The sequence below is a fragment of the Cynocephalus volans genome, chromosome 8 (assembly GCF_027409185.1).
Source record: "Cynocephalus volans isolate mCynVol1 chromosome 8, mCynVol1.pri, whole genome shotgun sequence".
Classification (NCBI taxonomy): Eukaryota; Metazoa; Chordata; class Mammalia; order Dermoptera; family Cynocephalidae; genus Cynocephalus; species Cynocephalus volans.
The window spans coordinates 14,315,315-14,337,433 of NC_084467.1; the positions used below are offsets into that span (position 1 = coordinate 14,315,315).

The 22,119-nt window shown below is 52.8% G+C and overlaps 1 protein-coding gene across 4 annotated transcripts in view; it reads left to right on the forward strand.

Annotated features, from left to right (window-relative positions):
• The window catches only part of PAX7 (paired box 7), a 98,283-nt gene that overhangs the window by 40,051 nt on the left and 36,113 nt on the right, over nucleotides 1-22,119 (forward strand). For all 4 annotated transcript variants that reach the window (XM_063106007.1, XM_063106008.1, XM_063106004.1 and 1 more), the window contains exons 5-6: nucleotides 13,438-13,637; nucleotides 20,427-20,592. In XM_063106007.1, the coding sequence (XP_062962077.1) occupies nucleotides 13,438-13,637; nucleotides 20,427-20,592 (366 nt within the window). The remainder of the gene's footprint in view (nucleotides 1-13,437; nucleotides 13,638-20,426; nucleotides 20,593-22,119) is intronic.

The following is a 22,119-nucleotide window of genomic DNA, read 5'->3' on the forward strand; positions in this document are numbered from 1 at the left end:
ATAGCTCTTGAAGCCGGAGATCATGGCAGTTGCATTTTCTGCTGTATCTCTCACCGCCGGCTCAGGACCTGGCCCATACACGTGCTCAAATACTCGTGCTGAGTGGATGAATTAACATCCTGAAGGCACGGCCCTAAGTTTGAGTCTTTCTTTTACTTCTTCACACGGGGTCTCTCTGGGAGCAGGAGCCCGGGCAGGGGGGAGAGGCATCAGGCCCAGGGCCCCCTGCCCTGACGGGTGCTGGTGAGGCCACCACTCAGCCCTCCACCTGCCCACCAGCATCCCAGCACTGGGACCTGGCTCCAAGCCGGTGTCTGCTCAGGACCAAGTTTTCCAGGGCTGGGGCATCCCCCTGACATAATACATAACAGTAATTAAGAAATAAGCTGCCTTGCCCAGCTTCACAGCCATCATTTGGCTAAGTAACTACCATGGTCCAGTGCCTCAAAAATCACCATTAGAGTATGCTCCTTATGGCCATAAAATTTCTCGTTTTCTGCCTTTCATCAGCCTCCCCCTGCAATCTTCGCCTTGCTTTATTTATACATTCGTCCTCAAACAATGGCAATAAACTCTTTCCCAGAGTGTTGCAAATCAGAAATTTGTCCACATTTTTCCACCACCTTCCACTGTAGACCTGCTCTGCCTGGGAACAGCCCAGCCAGGCCAGCTGGAGAGGGCTGGGTTGCTGTAGATTGATGGGGGCACGACAGGACGGGGTTGCTGGGGAGAGGGGGTGGGGAGGGGACAGCGGGAGAATGCACCATGAAAGGCTTCTTGCTGCCCAGCGACCAGCCAGGGACACAAGGGGCCCATGACTGGCCAGGGGAGGGGAGGTGGGGTGAAGGGAGGGGAAGGATGAGCCTTCCCCAACCCCTTCTCCTAACAGAGGAAGAGGGGGCTTGGAGGCTACTGGGCAGCAGGGCTGGCCCAGGCAGAATGTGAGGGTAATGAAATCAGTCCTTCCCCTCCCCCACAGGCCTCAGATGATCTCAGAGTGTCCTGTAGCCCGCACGGCACCTGTAGCTTCAAATCCGAGTCCTTTCTGGAACTCTTCACTACCCCTGTCAATCAATAATCCTTTCAACATCGATAGGCATTTATTGAAAGCCAGCCCTGCTGTGTGTCAGGCACCATACTGGGCTCCGGAGGTGAAGTCGTGAATAAATCAGATACAGCCCTGGCCCCCTTCTCAGGGCCGATCTTAGAGATCCGGGAGGACCCCTTCTTTTTAGAGATGGAGGAAATGGGGCCCAGAGAGGGTTTTAGACTCACCAAAGGCCACACAGCAAGTTGGAGGTAAAGTCAGGGGACAAACTTCAGGGTTCCAATCTGGAGCCCCCTAGTCTTTCCACCCAGCCCACAGGCTCCCTGGGGACTATCCTCTGAGCCAGGTGTAGTCCTGTCATGTAGCTGGAGCACTGGGTTCCTGCAGCTGGTTTGGGGAGCATTTTTGCGCTCTCTCTCTCTCTCTCTCTCTCTCTCTCTCTCTCTCTCTCTCTCTCTCTCTCTCTCTCTCTCTCTCTCTCTCTCTCTCTCGGCGGCAGCTGGTGGTACAGGGACGAACCAACTGAGCTAGCCATCCAGTCCCCATGGTTTCTTTATTTAACTGATGGCTGCAGTTCCTATTACAGACTGTCAAGAGCATTGTAGAACAATAGGCAATAGGAAACACAGAGCAGTTTCCATTCACCCTGCCCTGGGGTGACGGCTGGTGTGATAGAAAGAATACAGCTCCCATCCTCAAGGAGATAAGTCCTATTGTGAAGGCACAGTCTCCACTCTGGTGTCCCCAGTTTTATGGAGAGATCCAGTTTCCACACTCAAGAAGCTCAAATAAACCTCTAGCAACTGGATTATAAGGTGTATTTGATACACAGAACGTATCTATTAAAAGCGAATTATTAGTCTCCAGCAGGAGCTGATGTCAAGGGCTGAGAGGGTGGCCTGGGCAGCGGGTGCCACAGGGATTCAAGGAGAGTTCTCAGGCGTGGTAGTCATGGAGATCTGCGTGGACTAGGAGGATGTCAATCCCAGGTTGGGAGGATGGGGAGTAAGGCAGAGGCACTAACCTGAGGGCATCATCCCAGGCCTGGAGGTGGCCCTGAAGGGGGCATGCTCGGGCCAATGCAGGGAGGACCTGGAATATCAGGGGCACAAGCGTCACATCGAAGGTTAAGTGGGGGCTGCTGGGGCCAGCTGCCTGGGCTTACCTGTCACTCTGCCATTGAGTAACTTAACCCCTTTGAGCCTCAGTTTCCTCACCTGTAAAATGTGGCTAATAGTAATACATACTTCTTAGGGTTATAGTGAGATTATGTGACACATAGTCAGGTCAAAACACATTAGCAGCTATTTTTATGTGTATTCTACTGGGCCTTCATGCCCAGCCCTGCTGGAGGAGTTGTGTGGGATCACAAAGCCCAGTCTTCAGGGTACAGAAGGTTCCAGGTTTAAGCTCCTCCTTGTGGCTGAGCCCGGAGGCCGGGGGTGAGATGGACAGAGGGAGGCAGGGGGGCCATCTCCGCCTCCTCTGATGACTTTCCAACTGGCTGCAGGCACTCTGCCTCCAGCATTGATGAGGGGGAGGGGTGGGGGAGGGGGAGAAGGAGGATCCGGGTAGGCTTGACTTCTCAGGCATATGGTCCTTTCACAGTCGCTTTGTGGGGCACGGACGGGTGGCCAGGCTGCCTTTTCCTCAGCGTGAGGGCAGCTCATCTGGCCACTGGGGCCCCATCTGCAGCTGTTTCCCCTCTGCTGATCTGGAGGCCTCTCCCTAGGCCTCCCGCCCCAGCTTCCTGAAGGTCTGACTCCCTGGCCCCTAGCACCTGCCAGCATTTGTGCTCCAGCCGGTCGCTTACCTGAGTCCAGCCTGCCCTCTCCTCTCTGTAGGTGCCTTTTGCATCCAAACTGATTCCCCAGGGAGAGAGAGGGATGTGGGGTCTCCACCATGGGAGAGTAAGGAAGGGATGACAGAGGAGTATTCATTCAGTCATTTGTTCATTCATTCATTCATGCATTCTTTCCTTGCCCTTGTGTTTCGTGCCAGGCTGATATGCTTGCCTCTGGGGTTTGCAGAGGCAAATTAAGTGCTCATCATATAGAGGAATCAATGATAACAACAGCAATAATAATAATAGCTAACATTTATTAGGCACTTGCTGTGTACCAGGCACTGTTTCAAACCTTTGTCTTGCTATAGGTTCATCTAATCTTCACGCATGACAACTCTATGAGGTTGGGACTATTTTCCTTATTTTACAGATGAGGAAATTGAGAACCAGAGGGAGGAAGTATCTAAGTCACTATGGGTCTAGGATAATTGTATCAAGGGCACCATTCTGTATTCTCAAGGTTCCCATCCCTGGAGCTACCAACACCCTGAGGAGTGTCAGAGTGGCACTCTTATTCCCAGAGGATGGATGAGGAAATAGAGATTCCCAGAGGACAAGTGAAATGCTCAAAGTCACACAGCAGGTCAGGGACCGAGCCTGGAGTGCCAGCTCCCCACTGCCAGGCTTCCATTCTGAGTGGGTCTGGGAGTGGCAGCCAGCTGGGCTGGTCAGCCCGGGCTGCTTTGTCACCCATGGGTCTGGGAGCTCAGCCTCCACTCAAGTTTTCCTCTGTTCCTCTCCTCTCTGACTCCCACCACTATCCCCATTTTGGAAATGACGAGAATGAGGCTCAGGAGTTACTAACACAACCAGCATCTGCAGAGGGTGGGTGGCAGATCCAGAACCCAAACCCAGTTCCTCTGGTCTCTCAGCTTCTCTTCTCCCCACCTCTCCCCAGTGTCAGCCCTTGGCTGTCTCAGCCACGCTCCACAGGCAGGACAAGGTGGGCAAGTCCCTCTAGCAGCTGGCAGAGTGAACTCTGCTCTCTGCCCAGCACCTATGCTCATTAAATGACTTAGGTGAGTAAATGATTGAAATTCCCCAAGGAAGAAGTGAATGAAAACTGGCAATCATTTTCCAGATGGTCTTAAAATCACTGGAAGAGTGGAAAGGGAGATTTTGAGCTGAGCTTCTCTTGTAGTGGGCTTGCTTCTGCAAGTTTAAAATGACTCGCCTCCTCCTCACCTAATCCACAGCTGCCACCCCCTTCCAAAACTTCTCATTAGCTGCATATGACACCAACATACTAAAGAAACCAAATTGCTAGGGTTCTCATGACATCTTCAGCTTCAACGCTTGCCTTAAGGCAGGTGAACCTTAGTTTGGAACTCTCTGCACCCAGGAAGTCTTCCCTAAGTGCCCTGGGCTCAGATGGCTCTAGCCCTCTACACCCCCTCTCTTCTCTCCCACACATGATTTGTGCTTGGTTCACAGCTTGGTGCCGAAGAAAGAGCTCTGGACCCATCCTGAGAAAACACGCCTCTGAATTCTGGCCATGCAACTACACAGTACCATTTCAAGCAGTACTACTTCCTTCTTCCTGCCTATGCCCCTTCCTGGCAGGAATGTATAAACAGTGCCCTCTAGTGCCTAAGAACAGGACCATGCTTTCAGCACAGGGCCATGACCAGAGATCACCCAACAGGGGCCCCACAGTTTGTAGTACAGATTACCTATGTAGGGTTTAGAATAAAAGATGCGGCCTGATGGGATTAGATGGGGATGTCCTGGAGAAGGAAAAGTTTGTCAAGTTTAGGTTGTGAATAAGGTGAGAGTTCCAACTTCAGTTTTCCTAAAGACGCTCTCCCCCCTCCCACCTCTCCTTCAGCTGGGAGGTGAAATTGGGCCTGTCGACTTCTCTTAGTCATTGAGAAATAGCACGGGATTCAGTGTCAGACAGAACTGATTTGATCCCCACCTCCCCATCCCCAAGGGGGCCTCTTGGGAAAGCAGGAGGGCTCTGGGCAAGGAATCTGAATGCCTGGGTCTGGTTACGGGTCCATGGGGTCCTTCAGACATAACAGAGGGGTCTCACCTTCTGCCAGCAGCTGGGTCCCATGGAAGGGGAGGACCTAAGTCACCCCCTTTCTAAAATCTTCTTCAAGAAGAAGCAAGACATGTTCTCTGCTGAATCAGAAGTCGTTCATCCTTTGTCCTCTTCCCAGTGAATAATTGGGGTGGGGGGAGCAGCCTGAAGGAGGCAGAGCTCCAGCTCTGGAAAACCTGACATTGGAATCCTGGCCCTGCCATCTTCTTGATGGTGGCCCTGGGTAACTCCCTGAGACTCTGAGCTTTGGTTCCTTCCTCTGGGGCTAGCACCTCTGCATTATAGCCTTGGCCCAAGAGTTGGAAATTATGGACTCCCCAGATGCCCTGCGGCCTCAAGACATTGCTGGTGCTCCAGGGTTTGCATAGGGAGGGGAGAAAGGAAGGGGGCTGCAGGGCCGCAGGAGGGTATGCAAGGCCTGGGAACACGTGCAGACCCTCCTCCCTGCTCCTGAGCCCCTCACTCACTCTCCTCCTCCACCTGGCCCCTCACCCCTACCCAGTTGCCAGGGGTGTGTAGCCTAGAAGGGGCTTGGAGTCCCTGCCCACCAGGACAGGGGAGTGTGTGTATGCATAGTGGGGGCGGGGGAGGTGAGTGGTCAGATATAGCCAGAAACGAGAGTAGAGCTAACTGGTGGTTCAGGGGCTCCACTACATCCAGGCCTGGCCTCCCCTGCACCCCTCTCCCTTGCACTCCCAGAGCAGGACTGCGTCCGTTTCATCTTTGAACTCCCAGGCCCTGGAGTGGATGCCCAGGACACATCTGAAATGAGTCAAGCGTGGGCAGTTTTGCTCTGCCCCAGCAAGGAGAACACAGAGAGGGGCACCTCAGGCCCAGACAGAGAAAGACCTATGAGTCCCACCCACTGTTATGTACCTTTAAATGTTAGCCCATTTCATCATTGGTTATTCATGCCACAAATATTTGGGTGCCCACGTTGTGCCATGCACTGGGGATTCAGCAATGAACAGAAAGACAGAGCAGAACCCCATCCTCATGGAGCTTGTGGTGGGGGGGAGGGGATTGGGGACAGACAATGCAACAGAATATTGAGCGTGTCTGATTGTGAGGTGTTCCGTGGAAGAGTCGGGGGAGTCTCTGTTATTATCCATATTTGATACAAGTGGAGTCCACAGAATCCAGGCACACTGAGGCTAGAGCTTGTGCCCTTTAGTGCTCTGCGGTCCTTGGCCTGGTCAGCTGCAAATGGCAGGAGCTTGTCAGACCTAAAGGGGCATGAGGATAGTGCTCCCAGTGAAGAACACAGCCTGTGCAAAGGCCTGCGGTTGCTGGGAGAGGAGGCAGCTGCTGGAATCCAGGGAGAGATGGAGAGGACAGGCGAGGCGAGGGGTGTGGGGTGAGTTCCAAGCTAACAGGGATTCTGAATCTCCTGGCCTCGGTGCTGGGCTGGATACATGTGAGACGTGAAGGGAGAGGAAAGGGGTGTTAAGGACAAGTGTGGCTGGGTGGTGGCACTGAGGGCACCCAGACAAGTGCGGGCAGAGGTGGACGGGATAGGAGGCTTCATCCTCTCACTGAGCTCCCTCGGAGATTTAACGTGGACTCAGAGCCCCTGCCCCTTCGTCCGATGCCCCACGCCCTGCACTTGTGTGCGGTCTGGCTCCCGCAGACTTGGTCCAGCCGCACGCACCGTGCTGGTTACAGCTGAGCAGTTCCCGCGGAGGGGCCGGGAGGACGCCTGCCATGGCCCAGGCTCGCCGGACCCCCAGCTGAGCTGTAAATGACTTTTCCATTTTCCGAGACCTGCGCCCAGGCCTGTTTGGTATTCAGGGACGCCCGGCCCACACTCGCCAGCTCTCGGCTCTGCCCGAATTACTTGATTAAAACGCATATCAACTATTATGTGATTCGTTTCTCTGCTGCAGCTCCACACCGGGCCTATGTTAAACTGTAATAAAGGCTGGGTTGGGAGGTGGCGGGAGAGAGAAGGACAGGAGCAGGGGTGAGAAGGTGTCCATGAGTGGGAGGGGGACCAAGAGAAGGACCCCCCAACCTCAGGGCCACAGCTGGCTTCCACTGATCTGGGGTGACAAGGGATTTGGAGATGGGTCAACTCCCCGCTGCCTTCTGTGAGGTGGGCAGGCCCAGATATTGTGACCACCTTATTTCAAGGCTGTTCCTGTGGCAAAAGAGAGGAGGGAAAGGTTGGGGACGGAGAAGCAGCCACCTTGGCTTTCAGGATCAGAAATAAAATTCTCCATCGCCTAGGAAGTCGCTGTACAAAGTTGGCTCTCACCGGGCTGGGAATTTCTAGTCCTGGATTTTCTTCCCGGTCTCACCGCCCTGGGAGTCCACTGAACATCTGTAAAATGGGACTAATGCTGCCTGCTTCACCCTCCAGGGTTATTGGGAGACACCATGTTGGGACAATGGAAGGTCCTGTAAACTACAGAGTGCTGAGCACAAGTGCAGGATGATGACTTTTAGTGTGTCAGAGTTCAAAAGAAATTTGTAATCATTCTGCCAAGTTGTATTCATTTGAGAAGCCTTTATTGAGTGCCTGCTGTGTGCCAGGCACATTCTCTGCTGTACCTAAAGATCTCCCAGCCTAATGAAACCAACAGACCCATAAATAGACTAATTCAGTGTCTCACCATGAGCTTGGGGAGGCCCGAGGATGAGCATTGAAACCTGCCTGGATGGGCCCAGGAAGCCTTGCTGGGGAGGCCTCCCATGAGCGGGGTGGTGGAGGATGAGCAGGAAAGCCCCTGTGGCAGGGAGTGAGGCATTGCAAGCTGAGTAAGCTCATGTTCAAAGGCATAGAAGCGGGGGAAAGCCTGGCTCGTTCATTTAAGTCAGGCTCGAGCTGCTGGCCATGGAGCCAGGTAGAATGGCAGTGAGTCTGGGCACGAGGGCAGGGCCAAGGGTGTGTGGCCTCGCTGGTGTGGCCGAGGCTTCCCAGCCCTCCCCAGCTGCAGCGATGACTTCCTGGGGTCAGGGGCTAGGAAGGGAGGCTTTGAAGGGGAGGCAGAACTGAGGAGAGATGATGAGAGCTGCCCTCACAACTTTCCACCCACCACCACCCACCTGGCCTGGGGGAGAACGGCTCCTGTCACCCCTCCCATCCCCCATGCTATCCTCAGGTTGCTGTGCGGCTTCTGCAAGTCACGTACTACTTGGGTGTTTTACATCTGTCCTGTGCCTCAGTTTCTCTGGGAGAAGTGTTTCCTATTGGACTGGGAAGAACCCAGGACATGGGTGATACTGCCTCCATCATATTGGGAGCTTCCTGAAACAAAGGCTGTTTCTACCCCATCAGATTGGGAGGTCCCCAAGGTAGGGGCTGTGTTAATTCTTTGCTCTGTATGGGCCTCCCCACATCCCCAAGCAGAGACAGGATCCAGGAACCCAGAGAGAGGGTCCCTCAATGAGCCCCTCTCTCGGGCCTATCTCCAGAATGGCACCTGGCTCCGTCTCACACCCTCGGGGACCGTTTCATCCCGTGGCTGCTTGAGAGAGGGAGGCCAGGAGCTGCGGCTGGCCAGGAGGCCACCCCCCCGCTGCCCACCCCACGTCTCGCCTCATTTAATGAATGCGTTCCCATGTCCACTCTCCCCACATGTCCCCGTCCTTGTGCAAGGAGAGGCGACCAGGTTTCGGTGCGTGGAGGCCTCAGCCCCGGCCAGCCAGGCCTCTCTGTGGCCAATTCCTCCTAATCCTGTTGATTAATTTAACTCAGAGGCTAAAAGGTTTCCAGGGAGGGGGAGGGGTACCCCAAGAGGGTGGGGGATCCAGGAAGTGGAAGTGAGGGTGACGTGGGGGCATCAGGGCTCCTTGTGAACCTTCTCACCCTGCTTGGACCCTCCACCCCCCACCTTCCTCCCTTTTCTGTCATCATCACTGTCGTTATCACCACCACCAGTAACAATAATAATAATAATAATCCTTTCTATGCTCTTTAATGTTCCAAATTACTGCCATAATCTTTATTTCATTCCATTCTGAAAGCCTTCTAGTGAGGCACGCATTATTATTCTTGTTTTAACAGCTGAGAACGCTGAGGTCCAGAGAGGGGAAGCAACTTGTGCAAGGCCACACAGCAAGGGAAAGACAGAACCCAGAATCCAGGTCTCAGGACCCCCAGATCAGGACTCCTGCCTAGACCAGGACTGTACCAGAAGACCCTCAAACTTCCTACCAATCCATCCCTTTCTCCCCACCTCTTTCCCAGAATGGAGCATGGGCTTGCCAGCTGTGTGGCTTCTATCAAGTCACTAAACCTCTCTGAGTCTTGTTTTCACTATTCTTAAAAGAGCCAATAGTCCCAGCTTCACAGACCTGTCACGAGGCTGGCACAGAGAAGGCCCCTAGCATGGAGGTCTCTTCCCCTGGACTGGGCCCAGGGGGTTGATGGAAGCTCTTTTCCAGGGGGCTGAAGCCACAAACAGGCTGCAGTCCTCTTCTCTTGAGATCTCTCTGGATCTCATGGGCGGCAGCACAGAGGCTTTCTCTCCCCACTTAGCATCCAGAGGGTTGTTACAGCAACCCCCTCATCCGAGAGGATCATTCCAGATCCTTGCAAACAACAAAGACCCTGTGGGCCCTGCTTTGCCTTCCTCAGTCTGGGCTTCTGTCTGGCATCCCTCTGCACCCACGGAGATCCCCAGATCCCTGCTGAATAACGGGTGGGGGACACGGGGAGATGGGAAGGAGTTAGACCCAGAACTCCATGGTAAGTCCAGAGAGCTGAAAGTAATTTGTAGGACAAAAGCCTCAGATGAATGCACGGGAGAGCACTGAGGCCAAGGGCTTGGCACCTTGAATTTTATCCCCCATCTGGCACAGAGCAAAGGTTGGTCATTTGCTAACAGCAGTCACACTTTTGCTCACAACCCGGTAGCCTGTCCTGTTATTCTTTTAATATTTTACTGTGTACAGGGCCGGCCCGTGGCTCACTTGGGAGAGCGTGGTGCTGATAACACCAAGGCCACAGGTTCAGATCCTTATATAGGGATGGCCGGTTGGCTCACTTGGGAGAGTGTGGTGCTGACAACACCAAGTCAAGGGTTAAGATCCCCTTACGGGTCATCTTTAAAAAAAAAAATTTTTTTACTGTATACAAAAGCACCTTTAAAAACGTGATTCAAGAAAACAAATGCTCTAATAAATGGAAAATGAGTATCATTTCCTATAAATGCGAGAGTACATCAAAAACTTCCTGGACAAATAGAATTAAAAGACAATATGAATCTTTCCATGAACTTTTTGAAGACCCCTGGTAGATGGGAACCATAGAAGCAAATAGCATAGAAACAATGTGGTTAAATTCTGCTTAGAGGCTGTTGGGTACCAGAAGTTCTGAGCTCAGGGCCTGCCCTCTCTTTGTTAAGAAGGTAGAAGAGCTGCGTTAAAGACTGGCTTGGACGGGCCGACCCTGTGGTGCACTCGGGAGAGTGCGGCGCTGGGAGCACAGCAGTGCTCCCGCCGCGGGTTCGGATCCTATATAAGGAATGGCCGGTGCGCTCACTGGCTGAGCGCGGTGCAGCTGGTCACAAAAGGACAAAAAAAAAAAAAAAAAAAAAAAGACTGGCTTGGACTGTGCTGTTTTACATGGTAGCCATGAGCCATGAGTGGCTATATACAGTTAAATTAAAATGAAATAAGTGAAAAACTCAGTTCTTCTGTTGCACTAGGGAATTTTCCAGTGTTCAATACCACATGTGGCTAATACTACTGTACAGACCAGCATGGATCTAGAACATTTCCATCACAGAAGGTTCTTTTAGACAGTGCTGTTCTAGAAAGAAACTGACTTAATCAAATTGGGATTTCCCGCAGGACAGGGCTGTGCCTCTTCCATCACTTGAGAACTCTGAATTTCACTCGCAACAACCCTGATCGCCATCCCACTCAGCTCCTGCTGAGCTTGAGGGTCCCCATGGGGGGGACCCAGCCTGGTACCCCGTTGCCCATCTGCGGGCTGGCCTCCCCTCCTGCCCGCCAGTGTCTCCTTCCTCCTTCTGAGACTCCAAGGGCTCACTCTCCTTGTCACCATCAAAAAATGGAGGTCGTGCAGTGAGTTTCAGGAAATGAATCCTTGGGATTAGTTGTATCCGGCTCTGAGCCTCACTCATGCTAGGGAAGGGTCTCCAGGATGCCAGCTGTTCCCACCATGGTCTCCTCTCAGTGATGCAAAAGGAGGGCTGAGTGGCTGGCAGCCCCAGCCAGGAAAGGGCAGAGGAGGGGGGTGGGATCTGACCCTAGGTCTATGCTCTTGGGGATGAGGCAGGCAAGGATGAAGAGAGAACGTCTTTGCCACTGGTTCCCTTGTGTGGCATGGTGTCACAATCGGGGACAGGCTGGCAGTGGCCAATAAAAAGCAGGGATGACTTCTCAAAGGACAAAGTAGCAGAACGGAGGGAAGGGGATCCAGACTGAGGGACGTTGCCCAAGAATGGATGACCTTCTGGGTGTATGACTCCCCAAAGTCCCGGTCCACCCGCCTGGCTCCTGGCTGTGGATGCAGCCCATGATGGAATCAACCAACCTGCTCTTCCATAGGCAGCGCCTTTGCACACGCTGTTCCCCTGCCTGGGCTGCCTTTCCCTTCCCCTCCGCTCGCCATGTGAGGCTGTCTTGGTTTCAGTTTGGGGTTTTATTCTGAAGAGGGGGAGGACCTAGTTGTCCCTTGTGGGAGGGTCCTAGACCTATTCAGGTAACCAACACTTGAAGCAACTGAGGAAGAACATAACTTTGGGTTGTGAAACATGTTGGGGTAAGAGAGCAGCCCAAGTGCCAGTGTGGACAATTACTGAGAGACTTTAGGCATTTCACATGGCCTTTCTGTGACTCAGTTTCTCCCTCCTGTAGTAATGAGAACATGATCTCCGAGGCTCTTCCAGCTTGACTGAGACTGAGTGCTCTGAGCCAGGGATCAGGTCCTACCTTGTCCACCTCATACCTAGTCCATTCTGGCACATAGTATGTGCCTGATACATGCTTTGGTGAATGAATGAATGAATGAATGAATGAATGAATGGCAAAATATAGACATGCTTCCAGAAAACCAAAGATGGGGAAAGAAAGGGAGGGGGTGAGAGAAATGTAGGTAAAAGAGAAGAGGGAGAAAGCAGGAGTGGGGAGAAAGGCAGATCATCGCTGACTGTCTACCCTCTCTTTCCCCTCCCACTGCCTGTTTTCTCTTCTCACGGGCCCCCTATTCCTTGCTCTCCACAGCTCCTCCGGGGATGCTGAAGGTGCAGCTTCAGGGCCCTGGCTGGGGAACTCCCCGCTGGCATCCCCTCTGCTGGGCCAGAGATTGGCAAGAGGCTCAGCATTGACGGGGGCGGGGAGCCAGTTCGGTCTTTGTGTCTCAGCCCTGACAGCTGAGCAGCTTGATCAGGCCCTTCCTGCAGCTTCCCCGCCCTGGGGCAGGAGCAGATTCCTAGCCTGCCAGCCCCAGCCAGGCTGGGAAGCAAGCTGGCTCCAGCCTCCTCGGCTCTCTGTGCACAGGAAGCACAAGGCTTTCACCCACCCCCCAGCTCCAGGCTGGAAATTGGAGGTGATGGGGTGGAGGCCATGGTCCTGACCAAGGTCACCCAGGTGGGGTTTCCTCCTCCAGCCTGGAAGGTCACTCAGAGATCCTGGAACATCCCAGGAAGGACCTGTCTGAGGAAGTCACATAGTCCAAGCCCTTTGTGTTACAAGTGGGGAAACTGAGGCCCAAAGAGGGGAGGTAGCCTTCCCAGGGTCACAGCTGGTGGCATTTTGGGGTAGAGCCAGGCCTGGAATCTGAGCTCCTTGGCTGCTCGCCCTGGACGCCCACACTTACTCCCTCCCTCTTGTCCTTTCTTCCTGCTTGCCTGCTTCCCTAGTTTCTGCCATATTTTCCCCAAATGCAATAGCATTGTCATTTAAATGATCATCGTTTTTAAAATACTAAAATACAAACAAGTGTCAAGAAGAAGAAAAAAGTTCTGTCACCCTGAAGGTTAACATTTACTAATGTTTGGGGATACAAAGTTCCGAAATGTGTCACATGTGCTTTTTCCAAAAGTGGGATTGGTCTTTGCACATTGATGTGTCCCTTGCTTTTTTCTTAAAGTCAGGTTTATTGAGGTATAGATAAAATATAGCAAAATCCTCCCTCTTTTGGAGAACATAGTTCTATGAATTTTCACACGTCTTTCACTGTGAAACCACCCCCTGAGTCTTACATCATGGGCATCCTTCCATTTCAGGAAATAACCTAAATACCCAACTATAGGGGATAATTTTTTTTTTTTAAGTAGAATGGTCATGCCATATTTAACTGATCCCCTGCGGCTGGGCATGGAGGTTGCTTCCCATCCTTCACTCTGATAAGCGATGCTGTGATGAACATCCTTTTTCCTCTCGTACTCAGGAGGGACCTGATCTTCAGTGCAGCGATGGGTCCAAAGGTGGGCACAGTGTGCCTTTGTGCCCTCCTGCCAACCCCAGCACCCCTCCATCTCACTAAGCCCCCACCTTCTCCTCCGTCTTGCCCGGCTGCAGGGAACCGGCTGGATGAGGGCTCAGACGTGGAGTCAGAACCCGACCTCCCGCTGAAGCGCAAGCAGCGCCGCAGTCGGACCACATTCACGGCCGAGCAGCTGGAGGAGCTGGAGAAGGCCTTCGAGAGGACGCACTACCCGGACATCTACACCCGCGAGGAGCTGGCACAGAGGACCAAGCTGACCGAGGCACGCGTCCAGGTGAGGAGGCACCTGCGGGTGTATTTCAGAGATCGGGATGGAGAAAGTCCAGATGGTCTGTGAGTTTAATGCCCCCCACTCCTGGTGGTTTGCAACAGGGGGTCCAGGGACCATGGACACAAGTGATACCACCAGCACTCGATGCAGAGTAAGTGGGCAGCAAATGTTGGTCCGCTGACAGAGGTGGACAGCCTGTGGGGGAGGGAGAGATGGAGGGAGAGATACAGAGAGAGAGTAGGGGGAGAGGAAGGAGGGAGAGAAAGGGAGAGAGGGAATGGAGAGCAAGAGGGTGGGAGGAAGGAGGAAGGAGGAAAGGGCATTAGTTCAGCCAGAAGAGAGGGCTCAGGGGGGTATAAAAATCTCCAAATCTCTGATGGGGGGCAAGGTGATTAGAAGGAAAATTTCCAAACAGGTCTAGCTTCCAAAGTGGGTGATGAGTTTCCCATTATGGAAGCATGCAAGTGGACTGGCAGGCATGCTCCTGGTCGGTTGGCAGCATGAGGGTGGGGTGGGCAGCCCCGAAGACCTTGCATCCCCTCCACAGCCTCAGTGTGTGGCTCCTAATCAGCAGGCTGAGGAGGGAGAACAGAGAACAGCAAGAGCCTGCTGGGGGTTCCAGAACTGCCCACCCTGCTGTGGGGGAGGCGAGGGTCTGCCAAGGGGGAGAGGAGGGGGGGAACAGTCTCGTGTCCCTCGGCTGAGCTCTCAGATTCCATGAGGCCTACAGTTGCTCACCCAAGTGCACAGCGTGCAGCATGCACGGGTAGGAGAGTGTCTGGGGCCTGGCTGGAGGGTGGGCGGTGGAGGAGGAAGAACCAGGACAGGTAGTGATGAATAGCTTGTGGAAACCCATTCCTGGATGGGGAAGGCGGGTCTGCAGGGGGGCAACCCCAGGCTGCCTACTGGAGCCACCTCCAGCCAAGAGGAGCCAGGCTTTGTTGAACATCCACTTGGTGCCAGCTGCGGTGGTCGGGGCTTTTCACACACAACCTGGTGGAGCCTCAGGCCACCTTGTCAGGTTGGTATGGTCACCCCCAGCCCCAAGCCACAGGTGCAGAAACTGAGGCTCAGAGAAGTGACACGCCCAGGGGCACAGAGCTGGGCAGCAGCTGAGCTGGGCCTGGCTGATGCCATGGCCCGTGTTCTTTCCATCCAGTAGAAGGAAGGAGTTGACTCAGAACATGGAATTTGAAAGCTATAGGGAAAGTCCTTGAAGCAAACTGGGGTTGAGCACTTAGGACCCAGTGTACAGCTGTACGCCCTCCCCACCCCCACTCCCGGGGTGGGGGGCCCTTGGCTGCCTTTGAGGGAGACCCCGAGGGGAAGGGGACAGGCAGCAGCCAGCTCATCTCATTCCCTCCTCCTCTGGAGGGTGACATCCGAGCCTGCCCCCCGGCTCCCGGCCTCCCTCCCCCTCCTCTGATCCTGCTGCAGCTGTTCTCCTGGGCACATTCCTGCATGCTTTCTCATTCCCACGTCTGGAGGCCTTGGCTGCTTCCCACCACCTTGAAGCCTGACCGCTCCTTGTAAAATGTCCTGGCTGTCAGGGCAGTGCTTTTATTGGCCCAGGGGACCCAGAAACAGGTGTCACTCAGGTCCAAGGAGGGAGGAGGTCTGGGAATGCAGGAGCAGCCAGAGCCCAGTCAAACCCACACAAGCGAACCAAGGCGACCTCCTCTACTGTGCTGGCTCCTCGAGCACCCTTTGGGCTCCCCCAGGGCAGGGCTGGGTCTCCCCCACCAGGGCAGAATCTCCCCCAGGGCAGGGCTGGGACTCCCCACTTAGCCTGAGAGCTTTCTTAGCAGAAGAGGAAACAAAAAATGTTGAGTTTTTGAAGAATGAACAAAGACTGACCAAAAAATCTAGAACATTTATCCTATAGAGGAGGAGACTTGAAAAACATGGCTGTTTTGAGGAGCCCCAGACAGTTGGGTCAGGGCCAAGAGGGGAATGTCTCAAGTCCAACATAAGATCTGCAGGAAGAGAGCTCAGCACCGAGAGCTCTGGGCCTCTGTCTCTGATCAGCTGTGTCATCTTCATCAGGTCACTTTCCTTTCCTAAGACTTACTTTCCCCTCTGTAAATATGGGGTTAGAACTCGATCACAAAGACCCTTTAAAGTTCTAGGACCCTTACTTACTGACAATCAGGAACACCTTGTGAGATGATGAGGTCCCCATTACTGGAAGTTTTCAAGCAAAAGTGCGATGTCCGTTAGGGACTCTGGCAAGAGGATTCCTGCTGTGGGGAGCAGGACAGGGACCTTGAGGACCCCTGAGCACTGCTTGGATTTTATGGCTCTGTGATCCTGAGGTCTTGGTCTCTGACTCTAAGAGACTATGGCTCTGGGATTTTACAATTCTATTCCATCTCATCTCACCAGCCCTGGAAGGTGGGTGGGTTAGTCAGGTGGTTCAGAGTGGGCTCAGAGCCCTCAGTTTCCTCATCTGCAAAATGGAGATGATAATGATAGGGTCTGCTTTGTTCTGAGGATTAAGTGGTTTAATGTAGAAAAACAAAGTGAGGACATGCTTGGCACACAGAATGCCATAAGCGGGGACTTGTTATTAAAACTCCACCTGTTCTTGGCAACCCCAATTCCAGCTGTCCTTGCAGCTCCAGGTTCATTCATCTGCCAGTCATTTACTGAGCACTTACTATGTGCCAGGCGCTGTTCTATGCATTGGGGATTCAGTGGACAGAAATCCCTGCTGTAGTGGAGCTGGCATCCTACTAAACACATAAGCAGGTAAACATTGTGTCAGGCAGGGCATGGCCTGTCTCCTTCCTCTGGCTCCCTCCCACATTGCTCCCCCACGGGGTGTCCGGAGCCTCCCCACCCCCACCCCCCACCTCCCAGTCAGCCTCAGCCAGCAAAAAGCCCAAGCCATGTGAAGGGTAGGAAGGGGGTATCAGGCAGCAGAACCCATGCCTGGGGACCCATGACTCCTTTCTCTGGAGGAATTGCCATTTCTAAACAGCTGGTGGCCCAAGCTCAACGTGCATTGTGTCCTGAGTGTCACGATCTCGAGCCTGTGTGTGTCTTCTAGAAACAGAGACCGCAGGGCTGGTAGGTCCTGAGGTCACCCCATGGCATCTCCCACAACTGCCCATGACAACATCCCTGTCCTTCAGGTGATCAGCGCCAGGAAACCGGGGCTGTGTGCTGCAACTCTGCATGGTGGCCCTAAATCAGAATGCTGCTGTTTGCTTCCGTTTCTGTGTTTTGTTTTGTTTTGATTTTTTTGAACAGAAATCCCATTTTGGAGGCGCTAAAGAGACTCGCTAATTAACAACTCACACTGAATCTTTTAGTAACTATAGATAGCATTTATGGGGCATTTCTTAAGCACCAGGAACCATCTCACCACTCTGCATACATTATCTTTATCAATCCTCACCATCACCCTGTGAGGTAGGTGTGATTCCTCTGTCCATTTTGCAGATGAGATAACTGAGATTTAGCTAAGGGAAATAACTTCATAAAGACACAGTGAATACGTGACTGTGCTGGGACTTGAACCCAAGTCTATCTGCTCATGTTCTTTTCCTCTGTGCTAACTAAGAGAAGGGCCAGGTGAAATATTCAGCTCAGTAAACAGATGGTGTCTACTGTGCCCTGCTCCCAGTGTTGCTCATGGGGAGAAGGATAGAAAATGAACAACCAAACCCAACCCCTGCTTTCAAAGAACTCAACCCTGATCGGGGATTCTGGTCGGGGTGCTGGGGCCACCACTGTCCCCCTTGGAGTCTCCATTTCCCTTTTGTCAATAGGCAGCTTGCACTGGATGCTGCAAAGAGCCCTTCCAGATCAGCCATCTCAGAAGGTCTCCAGCACAGTAACAGCTGTACACGGCCCATGCTGTTCTAAGCACTTTGGTGTGTTAACCCATTTGAGGGCCAGAACTACTTAGGAGTTGGGTGTCAGCCTCATTTTATGAAGAAACTGAGACACAGGAATAATGGAATTTTCTCATCTTAGCTAGGAATTAGAGGCAGAATTCAAACCCAGGCGGTTGGCTCCAGAGTCCTTGCTCTCCACCACCATGTTACACTTTGTGAGAAGGGAGGTGTCTGCTAGGATAGAGGTGGCCCTGGGGAAACAGGACAAGGAAGGTAAAAGACATGAGAGAATTGGCAGCAAAGGGCATGCCCTCTCTTCCAGGAAGTCCTCCTGGATTCTGAGAGGTAAAGTTGAAAGCCCCTTTTCTGATCTCCTTACAGAATATTGCACATCCCCCGTCTGAGCTCACTGCACTGAAAAGCAGCTATTCTTTCACTTGTCTCTTAGGCGCCCAGGCAGAGGGCAGCCTGCGGGTGAGGCCTGGGTCCTGTTCATCTCTCTATCCTCAGTGTCTTGCTCAGCACAGAGTAGAGTCCCAGAAAAGGTTTGGGATGAGAAGAAGGGAAGTAAAGAAGGATGGACGGGAAGGAAAAGGAAGGAAAGAGAAGAGAAGGGGAGGTGTGGGAAGGAGAATAATGCATCCAACCTTATCTAGCACTCTTTCTTTGAGGAAAAGATGAGCCACGCCTAAGCAGCAGCTGCTGCATAACAAGCCAGAGCAGCATATCCCAAACTTGTCATTCTCTGACCATCTCCAAGATTTTTGCCACATTCGCGTATTATCTATATTGTTATTTACGTTTTCATGAAATCAAAGCATTTTAAAATAAAGATGTGTGTCACTCCCATAAAGGGAAAGCAATTGTAACAAACATGCATGAGGGAAAATAAAACAGCATGATCAAATTTTCTTGCAGGAACATGTCACCTGGACAGGCCTTTCCCTGTATTCAAAAGGGAGATTAGCAAGCATTGGCAAGGCAGTAAGGGTGCATTCGCACCAAATCAAGACCTTCTCTTCCCCACATCCGGAAGGCCTCATCACTCGGTTATTTAATGTCTGCGTCACATTTGGGATGGCTCCCTGAAATGCAGTGGTGGTAGGAAGCCTGCCCTGTGCACTGAATTCATACAAAGCCATTCCCCATGAAGCTGGGAGCTAGGAGACAGTGCCCACTCCTGGTAGAGTTCACAGCAATCTCGGTCTGACTGGCCGGCATCCATCTCACCCCAGGATGCCCTGGGGAAGCCCTCAATGCCCTGCAGAGGTGGGAAGAAGCCAGGACTTTGATTTTATTTGGGAGCTAGTTGTTTTCACTCGTGATTTGGTGTCTCGTCTCCTTTCTCTGTGACACCTAAATGGGTCAGAGGCAGCTGCTCTGTCCATCCGGCTCAGAAAGCTGAGCACAGCTCTGTGCCCAGGAAGGACTGGACAAAAGGAAGGACATCATGGGCATGTCAGCACCCTCCATCCCCCTGAGACTTCCCTCCCCCACCTCAGCAGACATGGTCCAGAGGTTTGGGGGGCTTAGGTGATCTGGCGCCAAGGGAAGTTGGGGTCTTCATCCCACCAGGAGGGGACTCCAGAGGAGACTTGTGGCCCCAGCCCCAGCAAAAACTTGCTAGAGCCATTCCTGCCTTCCCCATTTATTCATTCATTCATCATTCATTCATTCATTCATTCACTCATTCAGCAAGTATTTGTTGAGCCTCTGTGAAGGGCCGAGTGGTGAGTGAGGGATGTACTGCCTCACCCCACAGGGTGTAGAGCCTGAGGGGGAGACAAAGCAGCACAGCCAAGAAACAAATACGTGGAGTAACTGCTCATGTGGGGAAGGACCAAGCAGGAGGCCTCCTGGGAGAAGGCAGGGAACCCACCCTTAGCTGCAACTGTCAGGGAGTCGGAGGAGGGGGAGGGGGCATTTCAGCAGAGCCCTGAAGGCCGAGGAACCAGCTGCAGGAAGAGTGTTCAGGTGAGAAGGAACAGCATGTGCAAAGCCCAAAGGTGGAAGAGAGCCCCCCCCAAAGTGCCCATTTTGCATGATTCTCTTTCTCTGGTCTGTGCCAGGGAACTTGCAAATCCAGATACACAGACTCTAGAAAGTCAGACTGATTTATGTTTGAGCCTCACATCCATTACAGACCAACTATGTGGCCTTGGACAAGCTAGTTGACCTCCATGGGCCTCAGTTTCCCCTTCTGCAGAATGGAAATAGGAGAACATGTCTCATGGGCCTATATATGAACAGACGTGAAGCACTAGCACGGTGGTTGGAGGAAAGGGGGATTCAAAGGTGTTAGACTATTTTTCCACTAGTGTTTAATAAATCCCTGTGTGTGTGTGTGTGTGTGTGTGTGTGTGTGTGTGTGTGTGTGTGTGTGTGTGTGTTTCCTATTTTGAGGGGGCTCAGCCTGTGTAAGCAAAATAGGGCCTCAGTCTCTAGACAAAGAACTAGCTTGCCCATCTGAGTCCAGAGAGCACCTCTCACTTAGGGGGGTTCTAGATGTGCAGCTTCCTCCTGGGGGGCTTCCTGGAGGAGGTGGGTAGTGAGGTATTTTGAAACAGGGATGGTCAGGCAGTGCACTGGCACCTCTCGGAGCAGGAGCACTTCAGTGGAAAGAGCACTGCCCCAAGAGTCACCGAACTGACTGCCGCCGGCATACCCTGTTGTGTGAACAAGTCACCCACTTTCTCTGGGTCTCAGTTTCCTCATCTGTAAGATGGGGATAGTGCTAAGAACCACCTCACTGGGTGGTGGTGAGGACAGAATGGAATCATGCCTACGAAAACACTCTGCAGACAGTCCCATGCTGCACGAAGAGGGTAATTTCCTTCCCCAGAGGAGAATGCTGGCTGGATCAGAGGCTGATGGTGCAGTGCCCGGTTGCAGGTCTCCATCAGGAGCTGGGCTGAGAGTTCTCCATTCTCCACTCTCGATCCCGCAGGTCTGGTTCAGTAACCGCCGTGCCCGTTGGCGTAAGCAGGCAGGAGCCAACCAACTAGCGGCATTTAACCACCTTCTGCCAGGAGGCTTCCCACCCACCGGCATGCCCACGCTGCCCCCCTACCAGCTGCCGGACTCCACCTACCCCACCACCACCATCTCCCAAGGTGAGTGTCCTGGCCCATCCTGACATCTTGGTGGCACCCCATCGTCCCTTCCCTTGTCCCATCCGTTCTTTCTTTGCTTTCACTTACAAGCGTTATTCTTTTTTATGGCCATTTCTCTACTTCCATGTGGGCAGACTGTTAAGACAAAATAGCTGTGGTCCTGCCCTTGAAATTCTTGGCTCTGCCAACAGGCCACGGAGCATCCAGGTCGGGTCAACAAGGCAGCCCCCATGCACTTGTTTAGAACTGGGCTTCCTGAATTGTGAAGTGCACATGGATCTCCTGGGGACCTTATTGAAATGTTGGTCTGGGTGGGGCCTGAGATTCTGCATTTCCAATAAGCTCCCTGGTAAGGCCCAAGCTACCAGTCCATGGACAGTGCCTTGAGCAGTGAGAATTTAGAGCACTCTGCCAGAGGGCGGTGAGCTGACCAATCTTGGAGGGAAGAGATCACAATGTTCCCCAAACACTTTGGGATTCTGTGTGGCTATAGTCTTTGATTTTTTTAAATGAGAGTGGTATGAGCGCACGCACGCATGCATGTGTGTGTGTGTGTGTGTGTGTGTGTGTGTTGGTGTGTTGGGAGGATATTGGGATAATATTTTTAAGGATTGCATTGGCCTCCAATCTATGCAAAATAAAAACTTACAAGAGGGCTTAAATAATTTTCTGGGATCTCATTTTCTTGCCTCATCTCTCAAAAGATCCATTTTCAGAGATGGAATAAATGTCAGGGCCCTCCTTTGAGGTCCTGAAGAAGCTTCCTCTGAAAGAGCCCCCCCACCCCGAGCTGAAGAGTCAAACCTTCTCCTTGCCCTCAGCCCTGGGCTGGGCTGAGTGGGGTCAGGCCTGGGAGGTCCACCTGGGAAGGAGTGTGGCCTGGGCCCTGCTCTACCAGTGGCCTGAAGGATGAGATTCCATTCTGGCTTTGGGAAGGGGTGGGCAGAGGCAAGAAGGTGGGTGGGTGGGGGAGGCTGGGGTCAGAGGGATCTTGGGAGAAGAAGAAAGGGAAGACTGGGCCCCAGAAGAGATGTCAAGCACCCCACCCTCCCTAGACCCTGCCCCAATCTGCCCCTCACATCCCTTCCCGTCCCTTCCCCACCTCCTCCCCCACAGCTCACACTTGGAATCCCACTACTTGATATCTGCCTCATGACACTTCCTCTTAAAAAGCTGGCAGGAAAGAATCAGGGACCCACCGTCCTTCCCCCGTGATTCTTGATAAGAAATTGAACCAATGCTGAGGATAACAGGGTCCCCACCCCCAGAAGGCTGCACAGAAGGGCCCTGACAGAGTGGATTAGCAGCCCAGCAGCTAAGAACAGAAATGGCTCCAGAGTTAGGCCGTTCAGACCTTGGTGTCACCACCCACTAGCCTTGACATTTTGCTCAAGTGCTCCAACCCCACTAAGCCTGGGTTTCTTCATCTATAAAATGGGAATTATATTTGTGCTTCACACCCTTAGACATCACTTGTAAAAGCACCTGGCAAGTGGATGATTCTCACAAAGTGCTAATGGGACAGAC